Source organism: Eublepharis macularius, chromosome 12 (assembly GCF_028583425.1).
Source record: "Eublepharis macularius isolate TG4126 chromosome 12, MPM_Emac_v1.0, whole genome shotgun sequence".
NCBI lineage: Eukaryota > Metazoa > Chordata > Lepidosauria > Squamata > Eublepharidae > Eublepharis > Eublepharis macularius.
Window position 1 is genome coordinate 47,422,743 of NC_072801.1, and position 20,178 is coordinate 47,442,920.

A 20,178-nucleotide genomic window follows, 5' to 3' on the forward strand; every position below is an offset into this window, starting at 1 on the left:
AGTACGCATGGAGGCCCCTAGTAGGGCGAGTGGTCCCTCCCCCTGTGGCCATTTCAGGAAAATGACATTTGGGGGCAGGTATAAGCACCCTTTCTACCTGTGGTCCTCATCCAACTTGGGCCCTGCACACCTGGGAAATGAGCATCCGGCAGAGAACTTGCAACACGTTTGATCTTGGGGACTGAGTAGAAGACGTAATGCGTTTGTTTTGCCCTCATCATTTCTAAGGATAGGGGTGGAGCTGTGAGAACTTGAGGGTGTCAAGTAAGGAAAGAGACTCTGGGCATTCTCCTAGGAGAGCACTGGAGAGGGATTGTGACCCAGGACTTAGGGGACTGAAGCTGTTTGGAGCTTTCAGAGGGGAGCCACAGGGTTGGAGGGAGGGGCTGTCCCCTGGAGAGGTACGAAAGAAGATCTGGGCTTAATCCCTTGATCCCTTAAGGCTCAAAAACTGACACCCTGAATGAAAGCCTCTTAGGAGCTCACCTGCCCCTCTGCCTCTGGTTTTCATGGCCTTTGATTCCTATACTCTTTGCTGCCTGGTACAATCCCGTGTCCCTACATTTGTTCCTTTTTTAACTACACACACACATACCCGCACCACCACATTGTAGCACATATGCAGAAAATCCAAGTTGATCTTCAGTTAATAGGTTGATGTAACTGAATTAAGTCATACATTTTCTTGTTTCAATATAGGAATTCCCTTACAACTGAAATCAGGATCCATGGATAGTAGTGAGTTGGGGGGGGGGACTTAAAAACTAAGCATCTTTAGGTGCTGCATTAGTTTTAGTGTCCTAAAGAGGATGGAATGATTGGGAAATGATGTGAAAGGCAGAAGGGGCTGTTAAGAAAGCAAGCAGGGGAGGAATAGCCCTAGTGCATCAGAACAATCTGAAGGGATGCCAGAAACCAGGATTTCTGTTTTGCATTTGTCAACGGAACCACTCCCAGAGAGGCACACCACCTTCTTGGTCTTGAATGGCATTTATTGGTCACTTCCTCCCTGCGCCCCTTTCACTGGGAAAAGGCACGTTGGTTGATGCAGAAATCGGGCCCAATGCTCCGAACGGTGCAGTCGCTGGAGTCCACCTTGCAGAGGTCACAATGGCAACTAAGGGCCACAGGGTAGGTAAAGGATGGGTCGACTCTCGTTGAGCATCCTCGCAGGCGCACGGTCTCATAGCGCACATCCTTGTAGGTGCAGACTCTTTGGACAAAGGGTGAGACCACATCGAACAATATCTCCTGTAAAGGGCAAGAGTTTAGAAGTGAGACCTCTGCGGGACCAGCCTCCCTCCCGTTTATGTCTGAGAAAGAGGTTTAAACAGAGTCCTCCATCACCTTTCTGTTAGTGCCCGCCTCCCATTTACTCAAGCCACTTCCCCATTCTGGTATTTATATTTGAATTCCAAAGTGCCCTGCATTTTTCCCCTTTCAGCTCTACACAGGCTGGCACCACAAGGACAAAAAGTCTGCCGTTCTGCAATAACATCAGCACATGTGGGTTTCCCCCCACCCTACGGAGTGGGGATTTGTTTTTCCCCATAAGAAGCAGAATGCTAGTAGGTGGTGAAATGCACATGGCTACTGGCACCACCCAAGACCCAGGGACCTATGAGTAATGGGTGCTCCTGTATTTGTACATCTTTTATTTTCCTCTCCAAAATGGCTCTAAATGGGACGCTCTGGAAATAAGCGGATAGCTGCCTATAAAACTCTTTTCTGGTCCATTCCTGGTGAGTCTCATGCTAAGATGGGATTCGATGACTGCTTCAGTCAGGTCCACGCACCACCATAAGGATATTTTCTAGATCTTTTCCCCACCCCTGCCATTTCACATGCCTACACGCACCCTCGTCTCGCAGTAGCCGCCGCAGATAGTGGTGGGGATACTCATGCAGACAGGGCAGTCGTCCTTCTCAGCAGCAATGGTAGCATTGATAGGGCGGCAGGATGGGCTTCTAACAGGATTGTTCCTCTGGCCAATGCAGTGGGTGGCCATCACAAGTAAGAACGCCACCAGCAAGGGCTTTTCCTGGAGAGAAACGGGGGAAGAGCTGAGAAGCCAAAAGCTAGCAAGAAGACGAAATGCAAGTGAGAAGGGGTATACACAATGTTTTGAGTAGGCCTGGCATTTCATCTGTGTATTTGTACGTGACATCCGTTTGAGATGAGCAGCCAGCCTCGTATGATAACACCTGCAGTTGTGCCTTTGGTGTGTGGGGGTGTAGTGACTGAATGTTCTGATATGTTGGAGCTGAGTGATCAGATGGCAAGACGCACACCCAAGCCTACACAGTGCTTTAAAGAGGATAAGCCTATCAGGACATTTACCAGGGTGCTCCCAGCTTCTGGCATTCATCCACTGTAACTGTTCTTAGTGAGTTACGGGTCTGTCAAATTCTGGCTGCTTGTGCTGCTTCCATACAGCGTAGATTCTTCTGCTTTGCATTCATCACTGCTGCAACTGCAGCCTGCACCTTATCAACAGAGCTTCCACACAGGAGTTTTCTGCACACTCTCCTCCCATCAGCCACCATTTTCCTGTTGTGCCACCAGAGGATTTTTTTTCAGGACTTCTTAAAAAAGCAGTCATTGTTGCAGCGCTATAGTAATCGACATTTTTTTTAAAAAAGCCTTCAGTGGCACAGTGAGGGAAATGGTGCCAACGCGGGTAGGGCATTTGCAGGGCAAGGAAACACACCTTTCTTTCCTGATGTTGTGATAACATGCTTGGACAGATTTTCCCAAAAAGATCAGGGCTGGAGAGCGTGTTCTGAGGACAGAATAATGATTAGAGCAGTGTGCATCGAAGCTGCTGAAAAGGGGCTGCTGTTGGGAAACAAAAACAAAGAAAAGCCTCTGTGTAAACAGCTTCAGATTTTCTGTTTTTTGGGGGGTAGGCTGAGCAGCAACTATAGTATTGATCTGCTACAAGATTGGAGCTATAAAGAGGATACGGAAAGAGACTCTCTCATGCTCATTTTTAAAAAGTCTCGCCCTTTAATTTATGGAGATGTAAAACTCTACAAGGTATATTCTATCCAGGTGCTCTGTGAAAAATAAGCCAGCTTCCAGGGTTCTGGCCAGTGCATGCAGGAACATGAGGATGATGATCAAGCATGGGGCAGATCAGCCTAGTCTTTTATTTAGCAAGCGTCCCATAAATGTACCTTTAGGCTATACAGTTAGAGAAACTGCAGCTTCTTCGGAACGAATTGAGGCACGGGACTCCTTTTCAGCTGGGATTCTTTTGCCTCCCATCTCATTTTGGATGGCGGGCCTGCTCCACTCTTACAGTGCGCAGGATGAGAAAAGGTACAAGCTCACTCTCTAATATGTGCTAAATTGATGAGGCCGAGATCCTGCTCCCCCACCACCGCCCCAATTGTTATATGACAAGTTGTTCAGTTGCAGCTATTCATGTGTTTGGAAAGTGGTTCTTCACATGTTACATCTCAACCCATAGACATGCTTACTCAGTAGACGACCATTGGGGATATGTGATCACGCCCTTAATGTAATGTAACCTCAAAACAGCAGTGTGTGTGCACAATAGAGGTCATGATGCTTTTAGCCCTATGGGGCAGGAAAGTCACAATATCGGCACCTTTCTCCTTTTTCCCTATCAGCACTAAAAGCCCCCATATGGGTCGTTTTGATGAGGGAAACGGGGGATAGAGATTTTTTAAAGATCCTTTTTTGGCACTGGGGCCTTGATATGTATCTCCCCCCCCCCCCGCCGCCCACACCCCACACATCTTTTTGTAATTAAGTTCTTTTTCACCGGGAGTGTAGATCTCTGATTCTTGTAAGTAGTTTGGGCCTGAGTTACACCAAGTTCATTCCAGAGGGGCTAGCTGTATGAGCAAAATGAAGACAAGTCTTGTGGCACGTTTTTGAAGACAGAGTTTTATCCTAGCTTAAATGCTTCTTCAAAGGCACTGCACAAATCCTCAAGCAGTCAATGTATGTACAAGGTTTGAAATAAAACAACAGGGCTGCAGGACACAAAAGCACAGAGTGAAATGTAATATCAGTTCAGTTATAATGAGGAAAAATAGACTATTCATTACCTATGCTATTGTAGCATAAGCTTTCGAGAGCCACAGCTCTTTGTCAGATGCATCTGACGAAGAGAGCTGTGGCTCTCGAAAGCTTATGCTACAATAAAATTGATTAGTCTTAAAAATTCTATTGGATTCTTTGCTATTTTCTACTGCAGACTAACACGGCTAACTCATCTGGATCTCTGCCAAGTTAAATTAGTTGTGGGCAGGAAGGTGCCGATTTTGTTAAGAGAGTCACATTGATGGATGAGGATAGCTCCCTAGTAGGGTAGAGTGTTGCAGGCTCAGTAGCAACTTTTCTATTTCAAACGCTTAAAAATTGTCTTGCATTAACAAGAAAAATCAGCACCTCTCAGGCCTTCCTGTTGGCTAGCCCCCAAGACCTACCCATCCATCCCATTCCTGGTTGCACAATTTCCCCTTCGTTGCACATACCTGTATTAACTTCATAGTGGTGTCTGGGCTGGACTGCTTCAGAGCATCTCTGCCTTTGTCATCTTTTTATAGTGTGAAGTCCTAACTCCCCCCTCCCAGCATGAAATGAAGGTCAAGCATATCTGGTTGCCATCCGGGCTGTTTCCTCTAAGGCCAGCTTCCAGCATTCTCTTCCAGCAAGGCTGTGCTCCCCCCACCGCCAGTCCTTGCAACCAAATTCACCCGGAATCCTATTTATGAGCACCCAAATCAGAATCTCTTTCACTGCAATAACCATTAGAGAGGCATGGATTTAATAATGGAATCTTTTATTTTTTTCTCAATGCAGCTGCATTCCCTCTTTTCTACAAGGAATTCAGGGTGGTGTGTGTTTTTCCTGATTCTTCTCAGCTACTCTACAACATAGGTTAGACGTGACAGGAGCACCTGCCCCAGAGTCAACCTGAGAGTTTTATGGCTGAAGGAAGAATTGAACTTAGTTCTCTGCTAGCCATGTACAGCATTTAACTGCACACTTTTATATATATTTTGCCACCCCTCCCAGATAAGGGTAGCATACATGGCTTTCCTCTCTGCCCCCACTCCCAGGAGATGAGACAAACAGATTTTCCTGCAGGCTGTAGGTGGCTTCCATCTCTTATCCAAGGCCGTGGCTCTTGGCTGTGCCTAGCAGGATGCTGTAAAGGCAGGGAAGGATTTTTCACCTAGGTGAGAAATCTCTCCCTGCCCTTGTGCCTTCCCTCCCACCCTAGCTGCTGAGCCTGCTGTTCCTGGAACAGTCCTGGGCCTGTAGCAAAAGGGCATGGCTGCTGCTTGCTGTAAAGAGCTGGGGCCAGTCGGAGTAATGGCTAAAATGCTGACCAAGAAGGTTTGAGTTCAAATGTATACTCAGCCAGGAAATCACAGGCCTTCAGCCTTACTTACATCCAGGGTTTTTTAGTGTGGGTAAAATGGGGAAACAGCCTGTTAAGCTATCTTTAGTGACTTCAGGAAGGGGCTGGGTTCAGAATATGGTTAAATAATACATACTAGAGGGTTTCTCTGTTTATATCTGGCAAGCGGTAGTATAGGCTCTGCTATTCATTTTTAAAGGGTATATCTCTTCTTTCAGTGGTACTCTCTGGGAAGCTATCAACAAAAAATTTAAAACAATAGTAGAATTGTTTTAAAAACACAAGAGTATAAAAGCCAAATGGAACAGGAAATAGCACAGAAAATAAAAAACAGATGCTCCCCTATAAAAAGCAGAACGCTTTAAAACTATTTTATGTACCCTCTGATATATAAAATTTAAAATAAAAAGTTAAAAACTAATGAACTCTTTGAAGCACTAAAAATATCTTTCCCTCCAGCTCAAATGTTTTCCCAATAAAAGGATGGTATTTATAACGTTTGAAAAGCTAACCGGGAGGGGATCAGATGTATCCTAGGCTGCGAGTTCAAGTCTTGATTACACCACTGAGAAGGCCCCTTCTCACAAAGGGCTTCTGGCAGTGGCAGAATACAAGCCGTAGCCTCTCCAGGCAACCAGAGTGCCGATAATTTAATGTTGGAGATTCACCCCCCTCAAGCCTTTCATGGATTTAAAGATCAAACTTGCATGTCAAATTGGGCTCAGGAATGAACTGGAAGCCATGGAAATTGGACTGACACTGTAATAATTCCCAGGGTGACAGAATTGTTCAAATTGCCTGGTCAACACGACCCGCCTTTTGGCAGGATGAAGCTTTCGTTTGCTTGCCCTTATCCATCCCAATATGGATTCCAGGCGCGTTAAGCGGATCCTCTGTAGGATTCCATCAGGAAGAGCTGGTTGGCATCTCCATAAACTTGATACCTATATACAGTTTCACACGGATGTTAGGAGACAGAATGAAACTTTGCAGGATCCCCCAGTCTCCAGACAAGACCAGTCATTTTCTAGCACCACCTGCTGGCCTCTACCCTTCAGAAAAGATCAGAACCACGGCCTGGTGCTTTCCAATCCAATCCCAGCTAGGCATCCTTAAAAAAAAACATAACTGATGGTATCAAAAGCCTCGGTGTGGCACAGCAGTTGTGTTGGGAAGGTCTATAAGAACAGGGTTCTACCAGCACAGATAGTCAGCTGTTGCTTTTTCTGTACCAAAGCTGAAGCCCAATGGAAAGGATTCGGATCATCAATTTCATCCAATAAGATGCCCTAGGTTGTGGTCAGACCGGCTGCTTCCAAGGAGCTTCCAGACATGGAGGCTAATTAAAAGCCCCAAATGACAGCTCGTCAAAATTGAGGGCCAGTTCATTTCTTGCACTGCTCCTGTGGAAAGCTGGTTCAAATCACTGGAATGCTGGTGTTCATGTATTTCATTTCCCCCATATAAGTTCACTTCAGTTTGCTCATACCATTCTTTTGTGTTTTCTCAGGTCGCCTCTTCCAGAAGCCAAAAGCGCAAATTAACCCCCCTCCACACACACAGCCCAGCTTGTTTGTAAGTTGAAATAGTCCAAAATGTGCTCTCCCCTCCCCCAATGACACTAAATACCATGTACACACAGGGAATAATTTCATTAAAATGAACACTACAAGGAGTGTGTGTGTCTGTCTGTATGGAAGAAGAGAGGGGGCTGAAACTCTTGTGTGATTTCTGTGCCTGGCTCTCACACTGGCATGGGTTTGCCACTTCCATAACACTTATACTCAGTCTCATACATGCCTGGTAGACACATGACCTCTACCCCAGGCGCCTTGTAGGAGATGATGGGTGGCTGCTCCACTGGGCAGAAGCGGTCCCAGGTGCGCTGGGGGTCATTGGGAAGTTGGTAAGACTCCTGTGTCAGGCTGTATAAGCCTCGGTGTGGCACAGCAGTTGTGTTGGGGGCCAGGCGGGGTACCCTTGTGTGAAGGTGGAACTGGCTGACATCCCGCATAGGCCCAGGCACCCGGATTAGGGGATGAGTATCTTGGCCCTGGCCGTTCTGTTTTAAATCATCCTTTTGGGAATAACGTTGTAGTTGCTTCCTGTGGAGAAATGGAGAAAGAGAACAGTGGTAAAATCAGAACTCCTGGTTTCTGTGGAAGGGGAACAGCGCTTATCCCGCTAGGCAGCAGAAAGAATGCAGAGTGTGATTCTAGTAGCAGAGCTCAATGTCCTAAGAATTTCACCTTTAAAAAAGATCAAGTGTCTAGTCCTTAGGAGGACAAAGGCAAGCTGCAAACAATTTAGGCAATGACTAGTAAAATCTCAGGTGAGCAAAAACTTTTGGTATGAATTAGGCTTCCACCGGTCAAAGGGTAAGGGATTTGTGCGCTGGATTGTGCTGTGACCCCTACCAGGGATAATGGAAACCAGGACAACAAAGCAAAATATTAAAGAATTGCATAATAAATGGTTTAAAATAAAATAATAAAAGTCTAAATGGTCTGGCACCATGACAAACAGATGCCTACAGACCCAGTACGGAATAAAGAAGGCAATGTCAATGATGGAGCTCCAGAGGTAGCAGCAGGTCAGCTAAAGGGGCAAGACACTAGAAATGTTTGGGAAGGAAGTGGTAAGTAGCAAGGGCTATAGGCAGAGGAAAGTAACCGCATTGCGACCTACTGTGTGAAGGGTCGGAAATCTTGGGTGGTGATGGACATATAGGGGTCATTGAGACGCAGAACAGCTTTGTCACGGACGTAGAAGGGTCTTCCTGCCAGCTCTTCATTCCTGGTGCTGGGAACGATAGACTGTAAGAAGTCAAGGCCACTGTTAGAGGAGGAAGCTTCAAACCCACCACTCCCTTCACTGCACAAGAATCAGCTGAGCTGGCCCACCCCAGCCTGGCTCTCGGACTTCAAGTGCACAAAGGTTACCTCCTGATGTACTGGGCCAGTTTAAAAAAAAAAGGAATGCTAACAAAAGGAAAGTACAGCGTGGAATGGACTACGTAAATCCCAGTGCTAAGAGCAGGACTCCATTTTGTACCATGGCAAGGCTGTGCTTTAAAGACCCGAGGTCATTCCAAGCACCATGCTAAATAGCATCACAGAAGGAAAACATCACACACGAGTGCACAACCACATCCCAGGAATCAGGGCCAGATCTAGGGTTGCCGGCACCCGGGGCAACCCTAGTCTGACCTCACGCGCGTACATGCTCCCGGTGCGGCGTGATGACGTCATTTTGATGATGTCATCACGCAGGGCGGCGGAGGCAGTGTGTGGGGCTGGGAAGCCGCCTGCGCCATTCGCCTCCCTGCAGGCGAATGGCGCGGGTGGCCTCGCAGCCCCCCGCACTGCCTTTCGCCTGCCCCGCGGGACAGGGGGTGGCCAGCTTACCACGCGCCCCCTGTCCTGCAGGGCAGGCAAAAGGCAGCACGGGGGCTGCGAGGCCGCCTGCGCCATGTGCCTGCCCCGTAGGACAGGGGGCGGCCGGTTGCCCCCTCTCCTGCGGGGCAGGCGAATGGCGTGGACGGCCGCACTGCCCTTTGCCTGCCCTGCAGGACAGGGGGGTGCGCGGCAACCCGGCCGCCCCCTGTCCTGCGGGGCAGGCGATAGGCAGGCGGGGGGCTGCGAGGCTGCCCCTGCTGCTGCCTGTGCGCTCCAGCAGCTGGAAGCTGCTCCCGGTGCCCCCTCCCTGGCGGTGCTGGGGGCAGACTACCCCCTGCCCCCCCTCGATCCAGCCCTGCCAGGAATACAACAAGTACTGAAAAGTTATTTGTCCCATTCTTACATGAACCTGTATCTGTTTCATTTTTACCCCATCCTTCCTCCAAGGTATTCAAAGGGGCTCCTCTTCCTTCAATCCTCACAAAAGCCCTGTGAGGTGGCCTAGCTGTTCCGTACAGCTGAATGGCGCTTGCAGAAGTGAACTTTTTGACCATCCCTTTCCTACTGCAGCGCCCCCCAATCATGCCCCACGAGGGGTCAGTGCCCCCCCAGAAATGGCATGGTGGACAAAATGGGGATCTGCAATGGAAGGGGACAAATAGTAAATATTGCCCCCTAATACAGAATCTCAGCCACTGGCAGGCTTAATGTCAACCAGTAACGTTTATGGCTTTGTGGGGATTTGAACCCAGGTCTCTTCTGTACAGTACACAGCCTCAAAAAACCCACCCAGGCTGATTCTATCCTTGGTGAGCCTAAAATGGAACAGAGCTCCATGTTAATGTACAGGAGGGGGCTGACTTGACCAAAGAAAGGGCGGGATGGCTTCTCCCTGCCCTTTAGATACGAGCCTCTCACCTTGGATGCCCCCTCAGCGTGATGAGCTGCCAATCCAAACGGTTGCGGTCCAGTGTGAAAGGTGGGATAATGTGGCAGATTGGGCCAGCCAGGGTACTGATCCCTCATCTCGCTCTTCTGGTTCGCCATGGTCAGTGGGAACCTCCAGGGCCTCTGCTTCAGCTGTGAGGGAGAAGAACGTCTTGGAGAAGCAGGGATACAATGGGAGGGGTCACAGCACGTTTCAACAGCAGTTCAGTCCCCAGCATTGCCAGTTAGAGTCTCAGGAAGTGGGTGTTGAGGAAGACTGCAAAGTTCTGGAGAACTCAAGCCTACATAAAGTTGTGTATTAATAAAAGGTATTATGTGGATTGGGTTCCGGGTTTTTGGATGTTTCTTTTGGACCAGCACAACTGACAACTTCTTATCAGAGTAGACCATAGTGAGAGAGATGATTTGGCCTAAAATCCCTGGGAAGAAACTGTTACCTGTTGCTCCCAGAAAGCCAGCAGCAGCACCCAACACCAGCACCATTTTTCTTCCATGCCTGCTCTGCATTTTTCATGGGATCCTGAGAGAACCAGATCATGACCTGAGACATCCCACCCCTCCCCTTTATTTAGTTCTGTAACATGCAACCTGATGAAGAATGGCCGGGAGCTCAAAAACCTGCACGCTGATTAGTGTGGTGGCTTTCTTATTTTTTATTGGCCTAGGGCACTTTCATTTGCTCACAAGGGGGCCCTCTAGTGCAAAATATAGGAACTGTCATTTCTAATTCCTAGGTAATTGATTCCCCCCCTACCTTTCTTCCATTATGTGACACACGCTGTTGTCCTACGGGGGTTCCAGAGTTCTCCCATCCATGTATTTCCCCAAACCAAAATCTGCTTACCTTCAGCGTGGTTGCTGGATCGTTAAATCTTTAGACCCCTAACCCTGATTCCAGCTTTGCTCTCTCTGCCTGATGGAGCAATTCACCTTCAAACTCCCCATGTATTTCAACTCCCTTCCTTTCTTTTTGTACTAGTTAAGAAGCCCTGAGCTCTCTCCGGAAATCCAAGAGCTCTAGTCCCTATCACCCTTTCTCTCGCGTTAAACAGCTCTGTTCTTTTGCAAATCCCTGGTACCAGCATCTCCCTAAGCGTCTTCTGGTCTCCGGAAAGCATATGCAAGAATAAAAACACTGTAGTCTCGCTGTCCATCTAACTTTAGACTTCACTCTTTTGCAGCCGTCCCTGCTCCCAGTTTCTACACTTACCTGGAAAGGTGTCCTACTGAAATCAGCTGGACTTACTCCTGCGTAAACACGCAGAAGCGTGACCTAGATGTTGCCCACTAGCTCCCACCCATTCTCCCCTTAGCAACGCTGCCGTCCTCTTCGCCCTTGCGAGGACCCAGGCGTCCGGGTTCCAGAGAGCTGTCGAGCCTCCATGACTAGCGCTCCCTGGGCCAAGGGACACCCACCCGCACCCACCCTTACCTTATCTCTCAAATCTTTATTGTAGAGAACAGTCCAGTGCTTGGCTGCGACAGGGTGGCGGAGCTGCGCCAAAGGTCCCCCGTGGGTCTTCGGGCCGTGGGCGAGTTGCGTCGTGGTCGCCAGCCGTGGAAGGACCTCATCTCGCCAAACTTTCTCTGAGGCTGGCGGCAGCGGCTCGTGGATCGTAGACTGGTGACGAACAAGGGCGGTAGGCAATGAGAAGAACCATCAGCGGGGAAACGGTGGACGGCTCCAACCCGGACCCAGGCGTCCCGGCGCCCATTCCCCTTGCCGGGACCCCGGCGTCCGGTCCTAGGCTGTTATCACCCTCTGCTATCTGTCTTGCGGGGAACCCAAAGTCCCACCCAACCAACTCGGTCCCGCTGCTCCCAACCGAATCATCCAAACTCAGCCCAGCACTGTGGGTGCCCCGGACGTGAGTTTGCTCACTCGCGCAAAGGGGGGCGGGAAGGGTAACGGGGAGGCGTAATCCAGCCCCACGCCGCTGCTGGTCAGCCTCCAGTCCTGCCTGCGTCCCCGGCTGGGCACCAGCAGCCCGGAGTTCGCCTCCCAGCCGAAGGCGGGGAACCCGCCCGCCATGCCTCGCTCTGTATTTGGGGCATGGCGTGCGGGGCTGCGGCTGCTGGAGGTTGTCGCCGCGGGCACTGGGCAAGGGGCGGGGCGTGAAGAACGTTTGTGACAACCGTTTCTATGGAGACGGAACGCTGGGAAGCCGGGCGTTCTACATGTCCATTGTGAGGCAGGCCTTCCGGATTCCCTGGCACAATTGTGGCGGTGTCCAGTGGTTAGAGTCAGGGAGAGGCCTGGCTGAGTGCTCCAGCAGGCTTAAGGACTGTGGCTGCTGAGATACCTGTTGTCATTATACAACAGCCCTGTAAGGCAGGCCAGTATGATTCTCCCCGCCTTGGACAGGAAACTAGGGTTGCCAGGCCAGGTGGGGCCTGTAGATCTTCCGGAATTATAACTGCATCGGGGTCACCTTTGGAATGGCATTATAGCTGGCTCTATGGCATTATAACTGGCTGAGGTCCCTCTCCTCCTCAAACCCTGGCCTCCCCAGGTTCTGCCCTCAAATTCCCAGGATATTCCCAACCCACAGTTGGTTTGCTTGAGTCTTCCAGGTTCACAGCTTGCAGGTCTACTCAGAAGTAAGTCCTGTTTTCTTGGGGCTTATTCCCAGGAAAGGGTTCTTAAGATTGCAGCCTTAGTACAACAGTATTCTAGTGTTCTCAAGTGGTATCATGGACAGGGCGTTGGTCTGGGATACCTGAGTTGTCTGTGCTGCCATGGAAGCTTGCTACGTTTACCTGGGGCCTGTTACTGTTTCTCAACCTATTCTACTTCACAAGGTCGTTGTTGTGAGAATAAAATAGAGCAGATAATGCATGGTGCCCAGACCTTCTTGCAGGAAGTGGTTGGATAAAAATGTAGTAAAGAAATAAACAGTAAAGTCATAAAGAAAGACGTCCCTCTATCCATTTAAGAGGCGAATGCCTTCTTTTTGTACATTCAGTTTTTTAAACATGGCTTTCTCTTCTGGTTTGTGGCTCACATGTACAGATTAGCTTCTCTTGCACATTTACACAACTGTGGTTTTTCCTTAAGCCATTGAAGATAGCAACAGATCTTTCACAATTGAATCTTCCACAATAATGGTGGGTCTTGGTTTTTTAAAAAAAAGCAATTTATCTTCTTATCCTAATAAGAAATACTCCATATCCCCCTCGCAGTTCAATGACAAAAGAAATACTGAAAAAGGACTTTTTCATACAGTGCATGATAATGTCTGTGGAACTCATTGCCGCATGATGTAGTGAGGGCCTCTAACTTAGAAGGGGATTAAATAATTGCCGTCAATAAAAGTCAGTCACTGTAGCTAAATGGGACCTCCCATGTTTGGATGCAGTATACTTCAGAATGCCAGTTTCTTCAGGGGGAGGCTAGCAGCCCGTGAAAGCTTTGGCCTTGCAGTACAATCTTAAACAGAAGACTTTTGCAATCTTAAACAGAAGACTTACCCCTTTCTGAGCGTATAGCCTTCAGTAGGCTTTTCTTAGGAATGCACAATAAACCTGGCTATGTGCCTTCTGAGCCATCTGGTAATTGTGGGAAATGGGATGTCGTATGAAATGGACCATTGGTCCGACCCAGCATTTCACTTTGCACTTGTTTTATTTATTTATTTATTTTATTTGACTTATATCCCGCCCTCCTCATGAATGGGCTCAGGGCAGCTCACATCATCATTAAAACACAATAAATTAATAGTCAACTTTAAAAACATTTTATAACTTATATTAAAATTCTCTGGCGCCATTATACATAGGCTACTTTGGATACTAATAAAAGTCCTGCATAGGTCATAGCTGTGGGTAAAACGCATAGCCGAGGGCAGTCATAGAAGAGGTAGTGATCTTAGATAGGATAAGGGTGGACACCCGCTGGTCCTCAACTAAAGGCCTGGCAGAACATCTCCATTTTACAGGCCTTGTGGAACTGTAATAGGTCCCACAGGGCCCGGATCTCCAGTGGGAGAGTGTTCCACCAGGCTGGGGCCAGGGCAGAAAAAGTCCTGGCTCTGGTGGAGGTCAGCTGGATGTCCTTATTCTTCTTTGGCCAGTATGCTAAAGCAATCATTGCCTATCATACTCACATTCATTTTTCCCTGTTTTGGTCCAAGTGGTTTGTAAGGTTCTGTAGTATTTCAAGCAGTACTTGAGAAAAGCTGGAACTTGCTCACAATACAATGGCAATACATGTGTGCGCACCTATTAGATGACATCTGTGAGATTACTACAGCCCCCACCAACTCTAATGAAGCCTTTGACAATACAACTCTAATGAAGTTTTATTTTTTTGCTATGATGAATAATGTGTGCATTAAATAATGTGCACTGTAAAAAAAAAAGAACAACAGTGTTCTTAGGTCCCCTACAGATAAACAATACTCCTCTCTGCCCGTGTATGGATCTGATTTTAATAATGTTTCCTTTAAAGTGTTCAGTAATAGAGGGGAGTTTTTCCATTTATGCAGGGAAGTCCATATTTACTATTGTAGCCCTTTAAAAATCAAAAAAGCAAGGCCACCATCTCCAAGCCAGTAGTGCCTCATTATTTCAATAACTTTTATCTGGTTGGTTTAGTCTAAACCGCAACTCATTTTGAAGAATAAAAACTTGCAATTTTACTTTTAGCCATTAGATGGCAAACAAGGACAGAGAACACTTTCTAGCGTTCCAGGTAAATTTATTTGTGTATTTATTAGATTTTTAGACCACCTCTTCCTCAAAACAAGGAAGGCCCGAAGCGGTTCACAATATCTAAAACACAATAAATATTATATATTAAAATGCAACCAATAGTAAAATAACCAGAAAGTAATAATTCCATGATACATCATGGCTGGTTAAAGGCCTGCTGAAACAGGTCTGCCTTGAATGCTCTGCAGAACCTATAAAGGTCCTGCAGGTCATGTGTATTTTTGCATTCCGCCACAGAGAAAGTCCTCAGTCTGGTGGAAGAGAGACAAGCCTTTTGTGGGGGGGGCATGCATTGCACTGTAAGCCAAGAGATGAAGAATGTAGATGTCGTAGGAGATCATATCAGTCTCGAGAGGGGGTCCTTCAGGTATGATGATCTCAGACCATGTAGGACTTTAAAGGTTAAAACCAACAACTTGGAATTTGATCCGGAAACCAACTGGGAGCCAGTGCAGCTGCCGTAAAATAAGCTGCATGTGAGCAGACGATCATGAACAGGTCAGGAGCCTAGCAGCTGCATTCTGGATGACCTGCAGTTTTCTAAGCATCTTCAAAGGCAGCCCTGCATAGAGTGAATTGCAGTAGCCTAACATAGAGTTGACAGTGGCATGAATCACTGTATCCAGATCTGACCAGGACAGGTAGAGGACGGTGAGCCTGGCAAAGATGGAAGAATGCCAACCTTGCTACTGTGCACACCTGCTTGTCCAAGGAAACCAAGGGATCCAGCCAAACCCCCAGCTTTGTTGGATTTAAGAACATGACAAGAGTGACTGCTTGCAATTCCATTTTAATTTCCGAACCTTTTGCATTCCATAGTCACCAAGGCATGGAAAACATTCAGGACACTGGAAATCAAATTGCATGTCTATGGATTTTTAATGTACCTTTCATACAGGCATGTGTGCACATACACACATTTTTCCAGGGCTTTTTTTCTATGAAAAGAGGTGGTGGAACTCAGGGTGTTGCCAACTCCTGGCAGGAGGTGGTGCCCCTGGCACCACATGCACACGCGCAAAGTGCACGCACACTTCCAGGACCGCGCAATGATGTCACTTTGGGTCAGCTGGAACAAGGGGAGGAGTTTTTAAAAATTTAAATCGCCCTCAGCGAAAATCGCCCCAGGGCGATCTAAACTCTCCTCTGTCTGGAGATCAGGGGGCGGGGCCACCAGCCATGTGACCATTTTCAAGAGGTGTTGGAACTCCATTCTACCACGTTCCGGCTGAAAAAAAGCCCTGCATTTTTCTATAGAAGAGGAAAACCTCCCACCCCACCTTACCCCTTCCAAACCCTGCATTCACTCACCATTAGCCCTTTCTGGGAATAAAATTTTATTTTCCTATTTACTCATTTATTTACTCACTTCATTTATACCCTGCTTTTCTCCCCAACAGGGACCCCAAGCAAACTCACATTGTTCTCCTTGCCTCTATTTTATCTTCACAACAGCTCTGTGAGGAAGGTTAGGTTGAGAGTGCGTGACTGGCCCAAAGTCACCCAGTGACCTTCCATGACAAAGTGAGGATTCAAACCTGGATCTCCCAAATCCTGGTCCGACACTAATTTCTACACCATGCTGGCTCACCCCTAAGAATATTGATGCAGGAGTCTTTACTGCTGCTTTGGCAAACTGTCCTGCTGGCTAATCTCCGATCAGCAGTAGGACGACAGGTAATATCATCCGTTGTCCCACTCCCCTCCAGATTCACATTAAGCAAAGTGTTGCACCACTGCCTACCATCGACAACTCAGGGCAGAGGATGCAATGTCCTTCTATAGGACTAAAACCGGATGAAAGGTTTGCCAGGAGCATTAGAGAATGCCTGCAGGGAACTATCATTCCATCATTCTTAGAGCTGACTGTACACCTTATTCTCCCTGAGCACATGCAAGTTTCCATACAATACAGAACTTCCCTTCCAAGAAGCCAGCCTTGGATGGTTTACATCCAGAATTTTTAATTGTGCAATATGAGTCATGCTTTTTGCAGAAAGAGAAATGAAAGGAGAGAGGTGGCATTTATAAGCTTTATTTCTTGATTATTTATCAGTCAAAGCAGCAGGAAATGAGACAGGAGCATCCACTGGTACAAGAGGTGGGAGGGCATGTCTTGATCAGCTGAGAAGACCCTATCTCTTCCTTTCTATGTCTGGCCTGTGTGGACGGACAGGAAGCAGACACAAGAGGTGTCGATCTGGATCCAGCGCCAGCCCACACGCTCATCAGAATCCTGAGTGAAGGCCTTCACGTATGATTGTTTAGTCTTGCACTCAGAGGTCCAGTGACGCCTGTCCACGCCCCGGCAACCTCCTGCCATGTTGCCAGCAGGACTACACTTGGTCTCATAGAAATATTGCTTGAGCATGCCTCTAGGAGTTTGGACTGTAGAAAGCACTGTCACATTTCTGCCAGTAATGTCCACCGCTGTTCGTCTGTCCGTCACCCATGTACTGATGCTGTCACACACTAACTGCTCTGGATGGGCTTTGGAGTCTTTGACCAAGGGGGAGGCCCTGGGCTCCTGGGTGGAAAGGGTGACCCGTGGGGAGAAGAGGACCCTGCCACTGACTGTAGTATCATTGATGAGGGCACTCTCATTGCCAAAGGGGATGGCATGAATAACACAGAGTAATGGGGTGATCACAGCATGGAATAGAATCAGCATCCCTCCCTGTGTGGCAGGATCCTGTGTGGGAAGAAAAGGAAATGAGTTTGGGAAAGTGTAATGCATCAGACCAAAATCATCTATGCATTGTAAAGCACAGAAAGGTTGAAATGAGATTGTAAATCAACCTTCCTTGAAGACTCAGTCGATCCAGAAATGCAAACAAATGCATTTAAAATAGTTTTCGGTTATTCACAGCAGGAAAGGGTCTGAGGAGTGCTTTATGGGGCACGTGCTGTTTGGTGGGCTAGTTTTTGAGACAGATACTCTGGACTACCCCATTCCCATCTTTGCTTCCATGATCCCCTGTCCACGGGCTGGCTGGATCTAATTAGCTTTTCTGCTGGGGGGGAAAAGGAGGAGGGGTTCCCTTTAACTACCCAAAACATTTGTGGTGGGGACCTGCATGGACAAAAGATATATGTAACTGGGGCTATAGTGAGGGCTAGAATTGGACAAGATTAGTGAAAAAAACTGTGGCTAAATTTCTCATCCTAGTGTCAAGAGAAATCAAGCCCAGTGTTCTACTCCAAACAGATAACGCAAATCTATTTTAATAGTTCTTGTAACGGTTAGTATGTGCATGTGTAAGAGCTACATAGATGGACAGGCATGTCCGAGGGTCACAACAGGGAAAGGAAAATCCACACTAGGTAGAGGCTGTTCTTCCAGAAACACTTAGCAGATTCTGCCTGCAAAGTTTTGATTCACCCTCTCTTGTAAGAGATAGAAATTCTAACAAGCTTGAAAGCTAGAATTCTCAAGGGTCCAGATGGTGTGGCAGATACTAGACAGCTTGACCCAAACACGAAAGTGTTGATCAAGCTTTAAAGTTCTCCAGACCTCTTCATCAGGCTGGAAGTTTAAAAATAAAAACTGTGTGTGTCAGGGCAGATGTTCCAGGCCCTGACTTTAATCCCTCTTGTCTGCATTGAGTGTAAAATGCCTGGCAGATTTGTATAGCTAGAGGGGTGCTGGGAGGAGCTGGTGTCAGGTCTTCAAGACAAGTGGAGCCCCCCAGTTGAAAACACAAAAACCAGTAGCTGATCATGTGTCTCCTCGACACCAGACACTACACACACATCCCTTAAAAGGCCAAGAGCAGAAGACAAACAAGGAAAGTTCTTATCTGAGGAGGAAATTCCAGATGGGTAGCCAGCTTGGTCTATAGTGACGAAGTAAAAACGGGAGTCCAGTAGCACCTTAAAGACAAACACAATTTATTTACAGAAGCATGTGTTGGAGTAAAGTCTGCTAGTCTTTAATGTGCCACTGTACTCCTGCTTTATTTACCTGGGAAGAGAGCATGAATATAAGTAGAAGCGAGTCAGAGCTGATACTACTGTCTCCACCTCTATAAACTTATAACTTATGAACAAGAGCCTTCATGTGCACAAGTTTACATGCATAGGTTCTGTGCACAAAATCAGGGCTGCATTTACCAAGGTGTCTAATCACCCAGAAAAAGCTTACACATGTGCCCCGTCATAGAGAATGCACATGGGTGGGGGCAGGGGATCAGGAAGTCCATTCCGCCATGAACATTCATGCTTCCTGGATAGGAGCTTGGGAAGAGTCCTCTTGCATTTGAGAAGTCATAGAAAACAACCCAGACAGTGCCATTTCCCCATGGAAACTGTGGAAGATCGTGGTGGATCTTCAACCACCAGACTAAGCCACCTTCATCCCCAGTCTGCAACATGGGACCTGGTTTTCCTTGTTTTAAAACACATCTATTTTTACCTTTGTCTATCTGGATCAGTCGTTCTTTGTCTCTCGCTCTTCTCTCCCTTTGTCTCCTCCCTTTTTCTCTCCAGGAGATATTCACTGTGCTCTTGGTGCGATCTACCTTTGGTCAGGAAAACTGGTCAGCAAGACAGCAACCCAGAGGTCAATGTTCTACACATCAAAGTCTCGAGCCACTACAACACTTTGGGCTTTGGCCTTTGGTTTGTGGTAATCACTCGTCATTGCTGAATGTATCTGGAGCTGTTAGCGTACCTCAAAGCAGTGGCCTGGATTCCTTTGGCAGGATTCTAGAGGAATCTGATGGGGCTGGTAGACAGGTTAGGGGGTTTATCGCACTGTAGCAGCTTGGCCCAATTGCACCAAACCTGGGGCCACTGGAGCAGTTTGTTTGAAGTATGACCATACGGTTCCACTCTACAGATTTCATAGCAGATAAAAAGATGCATTTATCACTCAGCACTGTGTGCAGCCAGCAACCTCATAACCACCTGGTTTCAATCTGTCTGGAGTAACTGAAGACTACCTTTGTGGCAACTTCAGGCTGAACACCCTCGGGCTATGACTATGGTTACCAAACTCCAGGTGGGGCCTGGAGATCTTCCAGAATTACAACTGATTTTCAGGCAACACAGATAAGTTCCCCTAGAGAAAGTGGCTGCTTTGGAGGGTGGACTCTATGGCATTAGAACCTGCTGAGCTCCAGACACTCCCCAATCCCTGCCCTCCCCAGGCTCCACCCTCCAAATCTCCAGGTATTTCCCATCCCGGAGCTGGCAGCCCTAGCTGTAACCAGCTGGTTACAAGGGCACCAAGGGCACCACACAGCTTGCATGTCGTGTGGCGGAGACTACCTTCAAGTCATAGCTGACTTATGATGACCCCTGGTGGGGTTTTCACGGCACGAGACTCCCGTATCCTTCCCCCCCTTGTGCATGCTTCCTACCCGCGTCATCCTGACTCCTTCAGTGTCCCAATGATCATCCACAGTAGTGGAAGCCTTTGTGTTTAAGGGGTGACACGTTTTTTAGGCGCCTGCTTGGACTTGGGACATTTGCCTCTAGCTTGCAGATGGGAGTGATTACTGTGCCCCAATTTTTGGAGCAGGGCTAGGGTGGTTGGTAAGTAGCAGTGAGTGCGGTAAGGGGTTCTGCTAGCAAGAGGCTGACGTGGCTGTGGATGCTGGCTGCCTGCTTGAGAACCGGGAAGCAGGGGAGTAGATTCACTACTGTTCAGATTAACAGGTATCCTGTGTGTGTGCACACACTTGAGAGGGACAAATGGTGTGTGTGCTGCAT

General features: G+C 47.8%; 3 protein-coding genes across 3 annotated transcripts; all 3 read right to left on the reverse strand.

Annotated features, from left to right (window-relative positions):
• Positions 1-1,010: 1,010 nt before the first annotated feature.
• On the reverse strand, positions 1,011-4,735 carry LOC129338245 (lutropin subunit beta-like). Its single transcript, XM_054992312.1, has 3 exons — positions 4,512-4,735; positions 1,859-2,041; positions 1,011-1,251 (listed from the first exon to the last, which is right to left on the reverse strand). Exons 1-3 carry the CDS (start codon positions 4,524-4,526, stop codon positions 1,021-1,023), a joined length of 429 nt encoding a protein of 142 aa, XP_054848287.1. The 5' UTR covers positions 4,527-4,735; the 3' UTR covers positions 1,011-1,020.
• A 67-nt stretch (positions 4,736-4,802) lies between these two features.
• Positions 4,803-11,782, reverse strand: LOC129339109 (uncharacterized). Its single transcript, XM_054993712.1, has 5 exons — positions 11,633-11,782; positions 11,183-11,371; positions 9,721-9,882; positions 8,093-8,220; positions 4,803-7,509 (listed from the first exon to the last, which is right to left on the reverse strand). The coding sequence occupies exons 1-5, from the start codon at positions 11,780-11,782 to the stop codon at positions 7,149-7,151; spliced, it is 990 nt and encodes a 329-aa protein (XP_054849687.1). The 3' UTR covers positions 4,803-7,148.
• Positions 11,783-16,612: 4,830 nt separating this feature from the next.
• LOC129339110 (brain-derived neurotrophic factor-like) lies at positions 16,613-19,835 on the reverse strand. Its single transcript, XM_054993713.1, has 2 exons — positions 19,827-19,835; positions 16,613-17,155 (listed from the first exon to the last, which is right to left on the reverse strand). Exons 1-2 carry the CDS (start codon positions 19,833-19,835, stop codon positions 16,613-16,615), a joined length of 552 nt encoding a protein of 183 aa, XP_054849688.1.
• Positions 19,836-20,178: the final 343 nt, after the last annotated feature.